Source organism: Ptychodera flava, chromosome 18, assembly GCF_041260155.1.
Source record: "Ptychodera flava strain L36383 chromosome 18, AS_Pfla_20210202, whole genome shotgun sequence".
Taxonomy (NCBI): domain Eukaryota; kingdom Metazoa; phylum Hemichordata; class Enteropneusta; family Ptychoderidae; genus Ptychodera; species Ptychodera flava.
Genome location: NC_091945.1, coordinates 29,203,292 through 29,217,667, shown reverse-complemented (window position 1 = coordinate 29,217,667; position 14,376 = coordinate 29,203,292). Strand labels below are relative to the sequence as shown.

General features: G+C 35.8%; 1 protein-coding gene across 2 annotated transcripts; it reads right to left on the bottom strand.

Annotated features, from left to right (window-relative positions):
- Positions 1-3,171: 3,171 nt before the first annotated feature.
- Positions 3,172-13,692, bottom strand: LOC139117323 (glucose dehydrogenase [FAD, quinone]-like). 2 transcript variants are annotated; one of them, XM_070680336.1, is made up of 14 exons: positions 13,471-13,692; positions 12,038-12,103; positions 11,158-11,303; positions 9,914-10,014; positions 9,543-9,592; positions 8,794-8,919; positions 8,124-8,240; positions 7,229-7,282; positions 6,586-6,636; positions 6,015-6,109; positions 5,411-5,603; positions 5,271-5,323; positions 4,571-4,738; positions 3,172-4,413 (listed from the first exon to the last, which is right to left on the bottom strand). In XM_070680336.1, exons 1-14 carry the CDS (start codon positions 13,666-13,668, stop codon positions 4,281-4,283), a joined length of 1,551 nt encoding a protein of 516 aa, XP_070536437.1. In that variant the 5' UTR covers positions 13,669-13,692; the 3' UTR covers positions 3,172-4,280. The 2 variants fall into 2 exon arrangements, 1 of the variants encoding a protein (XP_070536437.1); XR_011548495.1 differs by lacking the exon at positions 5,271-5,323 and having other exon boundaries at positions 4,294-4,413.
- Between the last annotated feature and the right edge of the window lie 684 nt (positions 13,693-14,376).

Sequence of the window (14,376 nt, the reverse complement as noted above, 5' to 3'; positions counted from 1 at the left end):
TATACAGACCCACCAGCTCGCATATTTCAGCACCATCGAAGCTGCCCATCGCCACATCGAATAAATCCTTATTCTCTCTTTTAATCCAGGGTGTTATGTCGTCAAAAAGGAGGGTCTTTCTCGAGTGCATTATGATATCAACCACTTCATCAGAAATTGAAGTATATTCTCTCGCAAAATCAAGTGATTTACGCAAGAGATCTTCTGAGATAGATGGATAGAAGTTGACAATGTCAAATGTAATGAATCTACATTTTGATTTACCTCGTATCCCTTGAACCAGTCAATGACAGCTGATGAATTCCTCCATTGGTTCACACACGTACGTAATCTAATATCATTGTTGATTGTGTCAAGTAATTGTTTACTTACTTTGCCCATCTCGCTTTTGGTCGGGTTAATAAGTCTACATGTTGGATTGTTCATATATATATTATATATATATATATAATATATATATATATATATATTAAATAATATATATACACACAAATAACTGAAAATGTCAAAGGTGTTGAATATATATATATATATATATATATAATATATATATATATATATATATATATATATATATATATATATATATATATATAAAAGAAACTGTAGGAATTCAGGTGATCCCCAGTGGAGCGTGGAGTGGGGTGAAGATAGAAGAAACTTGGGTTGACACACACTACCACACCTGGTTGTTAGGTTCCAAACGTATTTATTATACCTAAAACACAACGTTTCGCTCTAAATTTAGAGCTTCTTCAGGTGTTTTTCTACAATAAAAAGTACGAACATGAAAATTACAATGGTTGAATTGTGTAGGAAAACGAGCAATGTAGTTATAAGTCTGTGAAAATCTGGAAATGTACATGAATGACAGGAGAGATTTTTTAGTCTCTCTCCTGTCATTCATGTACATTTCCAGATTATCACAGACTTATAACTCTACATTGCTCGTTTTCCTACACAATTAAACCATTGTAATTTTCATGTTCGTACTTTTTATTGTAGAAAACACCTGAAGAAGCTCTAAATTTAGAGCGAAACGTTGTGTTTGAGGTATAATAAATACGTTTGGAACCTAACAATTTAACCAGGTGTGGTAGTGTGTTTCAACCCAAGTTTCTTCTCTCTCTCTCTCTCTCTCTCTCTCTCTCTCTCTCTCTATATATATATATATATATATATATATATATTATATATATATATATAAATCAGACTATTATACATACATATATCAGATCAGACTATTATATATATATATATATATATAAACAGCAGGCAGACGCAGAGAGAGAGAGAGAGAGAGAGAGAGAGAGAGAGAGAGAGAGAGAGAGAGAGAGGGGGTCTTTTGCTTTTCTGTTAATTGCAGTTATCAATTTCTTTTTTGGGGAAATTGTGTTTTATAGTTACTAAGTTTAACATGTCAGAGGTGTTGAAATTGTTTAAATCTCAGGGGAAATAGAAATACTAACGCACAAAAGTCTGTATTATTGATTTTAAATTGTTTATTGTATACAAACAGTAACTGCTAAATGGAATAAACCGAGAAAACTATTGCAGTTAATGGTGTTTTCAGTTATTTGTCAATCGTTTTCATTACTTGAGGGGGTCGTCATTTGTACATGTCTCTGCATTTTGTCTGTTTAAAAATTACGCTCACAGGCAATTTATAAGATGAAAAATTAATGACAAGATGTGCATAGTGAATGCATGAGAAAACTCATTTTGAAAGATCTACATTATTTTACTCTTTGTAAAATGAATTGCTAACAATGCCACAGTGTGCTAATGACACATGTTCCACCTGCTTTAGAGATAAAGTGTACACGTTCAGGTAGTTCGTGCTTCGAAACCCGAAGAATTGAATTTCGCTCAAACTTTTCTCAAGGAAAATTTCAACCATCCTCCTTGAAAATCGAGAATTAAATTTAGGTGTCACTTTGCAAATTTGGTACTAGAGACACAAATTACCTAACTGTCACTGACACGTAAAATTCAAAATGGTCGCCATCCTGTGTTAACACAACAAGGCAAATTAAATTTTTCATCTCATTTAAATCAATTTGATAAATTATTTCGAAATAGCCAATCACTAACACAATAGCCCGAGTTTTAGACTCCTTATCAAGTTAAGATTCCAGAGTGACCAGAGAGATGGAAAATTTAATTTTCCTTGTAGTGTTAACACAGGACGGTGGCCATTTTGTATTTCACCATGGCCGTTCATCCTATCTGCCAGTTCACTTACATGACTATGTGAGTAGCGCAGCTTGATGATGAAAGGATTCAATGTGCATATACTACATTGACATGAAAGAGAAATGCATGTGTGTGGTAAAAGTAATGAAGCACTTGTTTTAACTGCTATCAAGAGCTTTCATAAATCATGCAATCCAAAGGTTTTGCGAATACAAAAAGAAGTAAAACAAAACAAAAAAGATAAAAAACTGAAGAGAAAAACAGCAACAGAGATTTGGTCTATATGGATTGCAAAGCCTTCAGATTGAAAGATGACTTCAAGACCGATATAACTCTTGGTTTGGAGTTTGGTATACACTTCAGTGATCAGTCAAAAACACGTGTTTGGTTCTTTTGACCAGAGACATACTGTCACAATATTTTCTAAATACAGCATTTCGCTGTGTTTTATTTGTCTTTGAAACAAAGTAACCGTATCTCGATGTACGACTTGATGAGATTAAATTGGTTCCACAAAACAACATGGTTCATAATTCGTACCAGGAAATCTTTGTCGGCCCCTTCACCGCCATGTTGAGGTTCCACGATCAAATTTCGGTACAACTCTATTGTTTTCAAAAGAAAAGTTCGAAAGAAAATTGGGTCATAGGGTCACCACCACTTTGTTGTGTTTCGATTAAACTATCCATGATTTCTTTACGGGTAAAGGGTTCATTGACTACCAAGATGTGTTTGGAAGAATTATAAAATGATGACGTGTTCGTTAAAGGTCCGTAAAATCAATCTTATTCACCCATCTCCTGAATTGTATTCCTTCAATTTTCTCTCATGATAATTATAAGGCTCCAGATTTCAGGTAAATCCAAACGGAAAACCAAAACAATACAACGAAAAGAAACGAAAATATAACGAAAAACGAAATATAACCAAACCAAACAAATTATAGCAAAAAAATTAACCCCAAAAATATCAAGATTGTACAACAAAATGGTAAATACTTTTATTCCATTTTATTCCTTGCTTTGTCGCCTTGTGACACTCTTCCCATCGAGTTTTGTACCTTTCATTAAATGTTTCGTAAAGTTCATTAAAGAAGTTGGTGAATTTTACATATCGAGAAAATAGGTTGTTTATATTATTTTTTCCTTTTGAAATCTTTACTTGCACCAAAAAAGTCTCAATTACATTTCACAGCAAAGTTAAAGCAGTTGTGATATAACAGAAATGCAAAATCTTACGTGTGGCCTTTTGCAAAGTCATATATTTGATATGATATTCCAAAATCTGAATACTCACGATGATTGTTGGTCTCATAGGAGTGAAGCATGAATATTCAAATGCAGTCTCAGACAGAAACAACTAGACACTACACAAGACTTTGCGTTAATAATTACAACTGTATATGCATACAGCTTTTTAATTCAAATGAATATTCAAATGCAGTCTCAGACAGAAACAACTAGACACTACACAAGACTTTGCGTTAATAATTACAACTGTATAAAACTATATATGCATACAGCTTTTAATTTGTTGTGTGAGTCATATTAGAAATATGTTTCTAGTCATGTCATTTAGATAGCACACATATTAATCTTAATGCGTCAAAGAAATCATGGCTTCACTGTTTTTTAACTTTATTGGCCTTACGCAAGGTCTTGCTGTTGCCATACTCAGAGCCATTCTATAAGAATATTACATTGAATTCCTCATACACAACTTTTAAAAACCTTCACAAACATGAGCTGCAGCTCAAAATTTAAAGTCTAAAAATTTTGCTCAAACTTGCCCTTTGGAAACGTTCAACCATTCTCTTTCAAAATCAATAATAAAAATTGATGTTCAACGTGCAAATTTTGTACTATGAAAATAAATTACCTTATAATCATCGATATTTGAATTTCAAGATGGCCGCCATTCCTGTGTTAACTCTTACTATGAGGAGAATTAACTTTTTTATTTTGACAACACCAAGGTAGTGGAGCCATTTACCCCATGAGCATCAAATGACCCAACCAACAAGAGGTATACCAAAAAATGTAAAAAAAAATTGAGATTCTGAATATCTGCCTCCCAGGCACATTTTATTGCAAATCATGCTTAATTAAGTCAGCTCCTTTCTCTCCTATCATAATGACAGGTGCGTTGATGTTACCAGAAGTTATGTGAGGCATGACACTGGCGTCGATAACACGGACATTCCTTACACCTCGCACTCTGAAATTCAAATGACAATGTAGGAACTATTACCAATGAAATTCCAATACTACGATTGAAACATTTCACTGGGAAAAACAACAAAAACAAAACAAAACAAAAATCTCGACACTCATGAAACGCAAAAAGTACACGTGATAATCAACTAAATTCCTACTTGAGAGATGGATCCACAACGGCTGTCGGATCATCTTTGGCTCCCATTTTGCACGTGCCGCACACGTGCCAAACCGTTGATGTTAGGTGGCGAATAACATGTTCCCAATACTCGTCGCTATCGAAGGCATAAGGGCAGTTGTCGAACTTGAAGTAAGATGGCGTAATTCTGTTTTAAAACACAGGAAAGAAAAAAATACTACTACCAGTTTAATTGCGATAATGTTACTTCAAAAGTTTGATATTTTGTGTTATTAATTAGAATATACTAATTGAATAAAAACTAAATACCATCTCTCCTCATTTCTGTATTATTTCATACAATTACAGTCCCTCTAATTGAATAAACTAAATACCATCTCTCCGTCATTTCTGTATTATTTCATACAATCACAGTCCCTGTGGATAGAGGGACTGTGATACAATTAAGACAATTTTGGGACCAATCCTGACTGGTGCAGCATGCTGGCAGAGTACGCTTACCCATTCCGGACACCTGGTACCACCTTTAAGTACATGTCAGTGGTCCAGGATGGTCCTATTTAACTTTGTAAATCATAAATGTCCTATGGACCTGGTTATGTATTACCTTGAATGACAATGATTTTTGGACCAGTTTAATGTCATATTCTTTCTCTCTCTCTCTCTCTCTCTCTCTCTCTCTCTCTCTCTCTCTCTCTCTCTCTCTCTCTTAGTGTTACCCGTAGTCCTTGAAGGGCCTTGTATCCGTTAGCTTCTGAATAAAACGCTGAGCCTGCAAGGCAAAGTTGAAAACATTGTTATTTCCACAATGAACAATTGTTTTTACACTCGTTTATTCCTTATGGCAGCTGTTACTTACCCTTATCATAGTTTGGACGTCATCCGGGTCTTCCAGATAGTGCGGATCTATCAGTGGCCTGTCAAGTGGATTTTTACTCTTCAGTTTCAAATTGCCGATGCTTTTTGGATGTAATAGCGATGAGAATATGCATAGTCCTTCTTTGGCTGTTATTTCCTCGTCGCTTGCTCCATACCCAAACGTTTCGTCGAAACTGTACGGAAATTATCAAATAGCTGACGGCTTTGAGTCTTTATCAACTCGTATTGTATGAAAATAATTAAAGCTCATAGCATCCTGAATGCAACGTGAACAAACTCTTGAAAATATTATGATTTTATATATTGTTATCCGTTTCCGTTTTTCTACACTTGCAGCTTTCTTTTCTCAATAGAGTACTATGCTGATATCTACCGATTATTACATTGTTATTGTCGTTCCAAAATATTGTTGTTCCCAAGTGCTTTCGAATGACATCATCACCTTCGATTCTCTCCTTCCCCACACTGACCAAATGTGATTGTTTTGACCGTTACCTAAGTACAATTCATCCTAGGACTTGAATTAATTGCCTGAAGAAATGCCCCATCCATAAGTATTTATTTGAATGATACGATGTACTTACTCGTCACGAAAGTCAAAGAATTCCTTCTCCTTTGGCCCAAAATAATAGTACATAGGCAAATAGGCAATTTGTATGTCCGGCCAAGGAATTCCGTCCTGTTTTTATGAGAGTCAGAAAAAAATTTAGAAGGAGCAAATTTGACAGACTGTGTCGATGTTTTTATGTATTACTAAGTGTGATCCATTGTCCTTAACAAGTGGCAAATTATTATTGAGTGTTCTATATACGTCATAATCATGCACGAATTTTATTTTTGTATTTTCTGTTATATATGTTCCACTTTCTGACATTTATTTGTAAGTTTTGTCGAATTTGTGGATCTGTTTAATATTATTGTGATGACAAATAACGATAGGTAAGCCCAAACTTCGAATTGTCCTGTCTTTAATGCATCCATAACACGGTAGATGAATTTGCTGAACCATTGAGTATACCATAATCCGAAAGTCATCATCACAATTAAAAGTATACAAGATCAGAACAAAACGTAAACCAGGCAAGAAATAAACAAACAAACGACAGATTAGGTATCTGACACTATTTATCAGATGCTGGTTTTTAAGTTGGTTACCTTGGTTTTGATAAAGCCCCCAGCTTCGAGAACGCTTGGAGAGAGGCGATCCTGCAGAATATGATATAGGCCTACATATGATATACATGTTGTTATTTTTGAGACAACATAATACTAATTGATTGAGATCGTTAACCCTATAATCGTTGTATTCATGTCTTAGAGCCAAAAAGTTGTTAATATTTTGCCTAGCGCATCCAACAGCTCTGAAACGGTTTGCTTCAAAGCCCATGATGTGATTAGCAGTCGTAGCATGCATTTAGGTACAATGCGCCGGAAGACAGATTTTGAGGGGGAAAAGTCGGAAAAGTTTTCCCATTTAAGTGATTACAGGGTAAATTGGAGATTTTGAATTTCAAGCATTCTTGTTCTTGACCATGAAAGAAAACGGTACAAAGTTTTTGTGGGGGGAAAATTGAGTAAAAATGTAAATCTTTTTGTTTGGAGTCGTATAAAACCTTAGGTAAACTGACACATGTGAGATAGTATAGAGATGTTCTAAAATGTACACAGCTCTAGAGCATGACCATGCCCTTGGTCATCACTGGATAAATAAACAAGATGCATCCGATGAAAGAGCAAAATAATTTGCATTTCTTTCTTATTAAAAAAGGCAAATAACAGATTGTAAAACATTACTCACTGTAGCATTGCCGCCTCCACGAGCACTGTGCCTAATAAACGTCATGAGATGGTCCTAAAAGTATTATTCAAAAAAAAATAATTTTTAATGCTGCTTTACACCAGCTGCAATACGTGACGCAACTTCTCTTCGATACGAAAGAAGAAGAAAATATACTTCACAATGTAAATTATTTTCGCTCATCAAAAAGTATGTGCTTTTCAGTATATGATGGAAGATTTATGTTTAATTTATCCATTGTTACGTAAATTCAATGCTCGGCTTGTTTATCTGCATATTTTCACCAACGGGTAGGTCACACAACACAGGTATTCCTAATTCGTCCAGATGAGCCCTTGGTCCGATACCAGACAACATCAAAAGCTATCGTGAAAATGGATTAACAGCTTAATATCATCAGTGCATCAATTATAAAAAAATAACAGAAGGCCGTTGGCGGTGTAATCAATTTAATACTGAAATGTACATTCCACATTTGCATTTGCAACATCGATTTTTCCGGTAATAAACAATGGGCATTTAACACGATTGGAACTATTTTGGGATAATTGGATCTTTACATTTTTCAAATTTCTCAAAAGCGTTAGGTGCCCTACAGCTAAATGATGTTGCAATATTACAAATTACTCATAAATGCTTAATGTAGATGCAAATGAGTTTACATTTATAAAACATCCATAACTTCACAATCCAATTATCCCGAATTAGTTCCAATCGTAGTATTTACAGAAATATTACAATCTCGGACATTTCTCAATACAGTTTTTTTAACAAAAATATTTCCCAGCGTTTGATTTTACTAGTGATACTTTGCTTTCGACCTGTACGTGTAAGATTCGATGTTTTTCACAAATCCAGCAAATTATCCAAAGACACGAAAAAAGCGTCACAATACCTGAGGAGAAGCCACGGACCCAGCCGATAAGATGACTTCCTTATTTACACACACAACACCAGTTTCTTCATTTTTCAAGATTTCTACGGCGGTTGCTCTCTTTCCTTGGAATACAATCTGTGAGCACAGCAAGTATTTCCAAGTTACACGTACATGTAGGGTAGAAAGCGCCTCGGGGACAGATATTCGGACTCTCAAACTTTTAAACAGTTCTTTCCTAATCAACTGAGCAGAGGATACCTCTCGGGGTATAAAAAGTTCCACCGTCAAAGTTATAAGAAAATCAACAATTTGATTTTCCGAATAGAGTTGACACAGAGATAGCAAGCAGCCATTTTGAAATTTTGATATCGGTAAATATTAAGTAATTTACTTCTAACGTTCAAAACTTTGCTCGGTGACCGCTTATTTGTATTCTTGATTTGTTAAGAGAACGGTTTGAAGTTTCTCTTTGGAAAGTAGGATAAAAGTTTAAATTTTTCACTTTTGAGGCCCACACTACCTTATAAAACTATACGGAATTCCGATAAAAACAAACATATACAGTATACTAGGTGAATAAGTATTCTACTGTAATATTGTAGAAGGTGGGTGTAGAGACAACATTTTTTTTTCGACAGGTAGAGTTTGGTTGAGTAGCAGCAACTAAAATATCTGAGAGAGCTTTTACCTTCGTTGCTAGAGTCTCTGTCCAAATCGTCAAATTTGTCCTCATTTTCGCTGGGTTGAGAAAAGCAGTGGCTGTACTGCATCGTTTACCATCATCGATAGTGGCTTGCATGTAGTCAAAACCAACCTAAATGTGAAAAGTTTAACATGATTGGAACTAATTGGCACAATTTCTCAGGAATTTTAGAACTTTTTCTAATATTACCACATTTGCTTACCTTCTTTAAAATTGTATGAAAAATTTATGATGCTGTTGAAATGTTATGTGTAAGAATCAGTGCATGACTGTATCTAATGCAATATTGTTCAAAACATATGCACAATATTCATATTTGAATGGAAATGTGTCAGCTTGTCTGTAGTTTCTTCATTGCAGAAATACTAGTACTAATCTCAGTTTGTCACTTTGCCTCGACCAAAATGAAGTTTTTCCATTGATTTACAGTCAAGTCAGTCAAGAAGTCATTGAAAATGTGCCCTGACTCAATTTAGTGTTTATGAAGCCCTAAATTCACGAAAAAGTCAGGGACATTTCAAAAGTTACTTCTTGTTGCCAGTATAAGGCTTATCGTTTTTTTCAATATACATTTGATTTCCCTTCGAACCTAACTATAAACATTGACAGGTAAAAATATACTACCGACCTACTTTAATTTCACACTTTTATTGATTGACACGCCTCTTGAGAAAAATGTAACTTTAAGAATTATTGCATTTCCTAATTGAACATCTAATATTTTCTTTTCTCACCGGATCAACGCCATTGTTGACGTCATTCATCCTTAGTCCAAGTTCTTCTGCTGCAGTTGGTAAAAAAATAGAAACAGTGTAACAATAACTTACTGGTCATTACTCTCTGACAAAATCGTGCGTTTGTCAACATGGCAAGTGTGGCTGGTAGGTTGTGGGCAGCCTGATACAAAAGTTTCAGTGGCTCAATAGGACGAATTGAAATTTTTTCCAGAGGTAAATGATTGGCTCTTGAGACAATGACAGTCGACGTATTCTCGGACACAGCAAATGGCAGAAGGCGACATAAACCTTGAAGAGTCTGAAAATTTCGTCTCGAAACAGAAAGTCGTACACCCGCAAGGTGGCGCTCGACTCAAAAATATACTGACCTCCATCAATGAGTACTTGGCTGTATCTGCATGTACGTGTGACGTCAGACACTGTTAGAGGTCCTCCTGAATTGTGATGTTCCGTTTTCAAATATTCCTCACTGAATGCGAAAAAACAGTTACAACGAATTTGTTGCTAAGTCTTGTGATTATCAATGCTGGTTCATTCGCATTTTCAAATTCATCTAAGTCATTGATCTATTGTAATTCACGTGACCGATAGTCTAATGTGGCATACGTTTATACACCTTGAATGGCAATATTTACTATCAAAACCTATTCAGACTAGATTGAAAATATCAAAGTAAGGCCAGAAAGAACAAGTAAATTGTTCATCGGAATCGCCGCTTCTTCTTTGGCCGATTTGGTTTTTTATTACTTCGGCAAATTCATACTTATCATTTGAAGCTTGCTGTTTGTATTGTGGAGGGCAAGAGAACCTTCTGAACGAGGACTATATAACATTTGTACAAAATGTCGGGACAGCGGTAAAAGGCAAAGACTTGGGGGCCAAAATAAATTGAAAAAACTCAGATGCTAGGTTCTAGCAGGAGGATATTGAAGGACAATACTGAATTGTTAATTCCAGTGATTTGCTGTGCATATCAGTGCTATTCTGAGAGCATGTTGAAATACTCAGAATATTTATGCAAACACTGACTGTATATGTAATTCCCTATGTCATTGTTGAAAAATATAGTGTTGAATTCAATAATCTGTATCAGTGTATCTTGTCTGAGATATTTCTGAACAGCCTAAAAGGCGAAAAGATTATTTGCCTTGTCTGCATTCCCGTGAAAAAGTCCGAGGGACCGCGGTTACATTTGGCCTACAAAAAAAATCGCTTGCAGCTCCTTAATCTTGGTCCAAAAAGTCCGATGAACAAGATTTTTTCCCCTCTGGCCTAATGAGAACAATAACATCAAAAATTTCGGGACAGATTTTCTGCCCGTGTTGTGGATTCAGTTTTAATAAATCCACTTTTTTCGACCTCACTGGTATACTTTCAAATTTGATTGGCCGTTTAACCAATTATCATTATGGATTACGATCATTTTCAGTTTATATGTCCATGTTATTAAACAGACAAGCCCTTCTACGTTTCGATGTTGACTAACAGATTAATTGACTTACATAGAAATGATCATTTGCATGACTCTGACTTCAAATCGATTACGTAGGCTTCATTAGGCCGATCACTCCTCTAATGCAATAAAAATATTGGCTTTATTAGTTTTGCTTACTTGGTATTGTTTTCAGATTTCAGAAAATATGGCAGTACTTCATCGTAACTCCATCCTTCAGCTCCAAGTCTCGCCCAGGAATCGTAGTCTTCTTTGCATCCTCTGACATACAGCATACCATTGATACTGCTGGATCCTCCAAGAACCTACATTAGTTTAATAATATTTGTCTATATGGTGAGAAGAACTGTGAAATGTGCAGACATTAATACGTTGCTGGCACTTTGATCGTTATTTCCACATTACGTCACGATTTCAGTGTATTGCATGTCACTGGACAATTTCCATTAATTACCATGACAACTTGTCCTGAAGTTCGTTATTATTAGCAGAAATAAAATAAATTTCGTAAACACAATTTCTCTGATGAGTCGACGTTTAATCATCATTATTATCATTTTTTTATTTTTCTATTTTGCTTGCTCGATGCAATTGCCTTGTGCTGGTTGGGGGGGGGGCAAACTGCATTATATTGAAATGCATTGTGGGTAAAATGTTGACTTCTCACCACAACAAGAGTTTGAGATAGTGATCTCATGATACTTTCAATATAAGTATACTCAATTTTGCGATAAACGTTCTTTGTGTTCCTGAATCTAGTTAAACTCATACATTTTCGTCTTCATAGGCATTCATAATTTGAATCTTTACATTTTATTCTGCAATGTTATGTGTTTACCTGTAGAAATTAAATAAGCCCTTTTTTGAAAATATGTTCGAGCGCCTGAGATTTTTATGACTCTTTAAGGTTGCAAACTTGTATTTAAGGTACCGAGCATTGGTCCCTTGCTTGTAAAAATGAAAATTATCATATCATACAAATTTGTATCTATGCCACTTCTATGGAAGATTTTCAGCAAGTGCATCTGTCCACACTGACCCTTCCCTTGATCCACTTGGCGCGGTTTTCTTTCATGGCCAAACATGCGTGTTTCTGTGAAACTGTCTGGAAGAGACCACAAGAAATAGGCAGCTTTAATTCAATGCAATGAAAAGATTACAGTGGAAATTGAATGGTATAAACGAAGGTGATGGATCGTTGTATGTCCGTTGATATCGACGGAACTTCTATTTCGTTTATTTTACCGTCAAGCGTAACTTTGGGTGAACCTCTCCATGAAAGTCTATTTTGGAATAACCAAAATGATTGTCTGTGTACAACAATAAGCAAACGAATTGGTCTCATATGTGATATGTACACTGTGCTCCGTTGGTCCAATTTCTTGTCGTATTCTTTTATATATGATCCAGTTTAAATAAAATTGGACTTCTATTGCATTATTGTAAGGGGGGAATTTGAAAAAAATTCCATCTTCAGAAGAGAGCTTTGCTCTAAAATGTAGAATTCTCTGCTTGGTATTTGAACTATTGTATGTTCCTAATGTAAACAATGCCAAGATAAATTGAAATAATTCATAAATAAATTAATGTTTTTGTTACCCTCCCCCCCCCCCCGTTTTCATTCTCGTTCTTTTGTCATTTCCTATGTGCTTTCTTTCGTGCAATTAATTCCGATGAAAATTACTCATCCAATTATAAACTTGGTCGCTTATTAAGCTACAATGCCTCCTAGAAACAGATATTCGGACTATTTAAACTTTTACAGCTCTGTTTTGGTCAACCATTTGTTGGGCTCATTTTGAAACTCAATGAGTAAGTAAAGTTTTCACATGCTGAATTTTGTGAAAATTAGGATTTTATTTTTCCCCATAGAAATAACATAGGGATGGCAGATATTTTGAATTTTGAGTATTGATCAATATTGGATATTTTGCTTCTCTAATACCAAATTTGGATCCGTGACTCCCCATTTTTATTGACGATTTTGAAAGGGACAGTTGTAAGTCTGCCCAGTCTGCCTGAGGAAAAGTTTAGCAAAAGTTGAAGTCTTTCATTTTCGAGGCGGGTGTCACCATAAAAGTGTGCTACATAAATGAAAATAAAAGATGACCTTACCAGGCTCTCCATTATTAAAAAGGACACCTGTGTCAGTCCAAAAAGTTCAAGGAAGTGTAAACAGATTTGTCAGTCTAACAGACAGCCTGTCAAAAGTTGTGCGTTGTATCGATGGTATGACTGTGAAACATTTAAATATCCACACCTTTGCCCTTCAGCACAGTTGTGACCTGATTAAAATAATTTGGCAATCATCGGGGTTTGTTTCTGTAGAGTTACACTGAAATTACAGACGGCTGCCCAAGAATAACCTGGCTCACCATTAAATTACTGTGACCAGGTTTTTGAAGAATGTAGTCTCCAACCTATTTCTATATGTCTTCAGGTGAGTGTACGTAGACAGCAGCTTGATGTTACCTTATACTGCCAATCTAGGTCTGTGCCAACGATGGCGCCCATCTCGCTTGGAATGTGGATTTCAGGTCTGGAGTCTTCTGGACCAGCTTCCAGTAACAGTACACTGATACCTTCATCTTCTGTCAAGCGGTTTGCGACGACGCAGCCAGCACTGCCAGCTCCGATGATTACGAAGTCAAAAGTTTGCCTCTCTGCCATTTCTGTGACCCTCAGAAGTGTAAACAAGGTCGCATTGAGGGTTACCAACTATGATAAAACAGATTGAGGGCGCTCTGAGAGGCCGCAGCTGGTACATGCATCATACTGCTAGAGCTGTAAGTTACAAGCACGAGTATTTCAACTGTCGAGTTCCCGCACGTATAATACGAGTTCGTCGAGAAACTCACTTTCTTTATAGGAAGATCAAAAATGTTTTTTAAGAAGTGGAGATAGGTCGAAGAATTAGTCCCGAAGTTATGCTTTCAATGACATCAGCCTTGGAGAACAGACATCACCGTGCCGTATGCCAGTCGTCGATCCTTCTGTATTTCAGTGGAGAAACATTAAAATACATTCTCGAATACATTTCGGTAATTGCCAACGTGGCCCATTTTCGCAAGATGGCAAATTCAAGATAGATTCATTTTTATACGGTCGATTCATTTTATAGGAACTCTTCCTAAACCGCTCCAAGTCCAGCTACAAGTCTGTATAGGGTAAATTATAAATTGTTAAAACCAACAATGTATGTCAGTATGTCAGACGGAAATAACTCAACACTGACAAGGATTTTTACACAAACTCACTCTCAGACTTAAGGAATATTTAAACAAGTCTTGTTAACATGCAAAACAGTTGCAGTCAAATCCATGGCATGTACGTCCGACGTTCAGGCGGTCGGGTATAAGCATTTTAATACGAATCTCT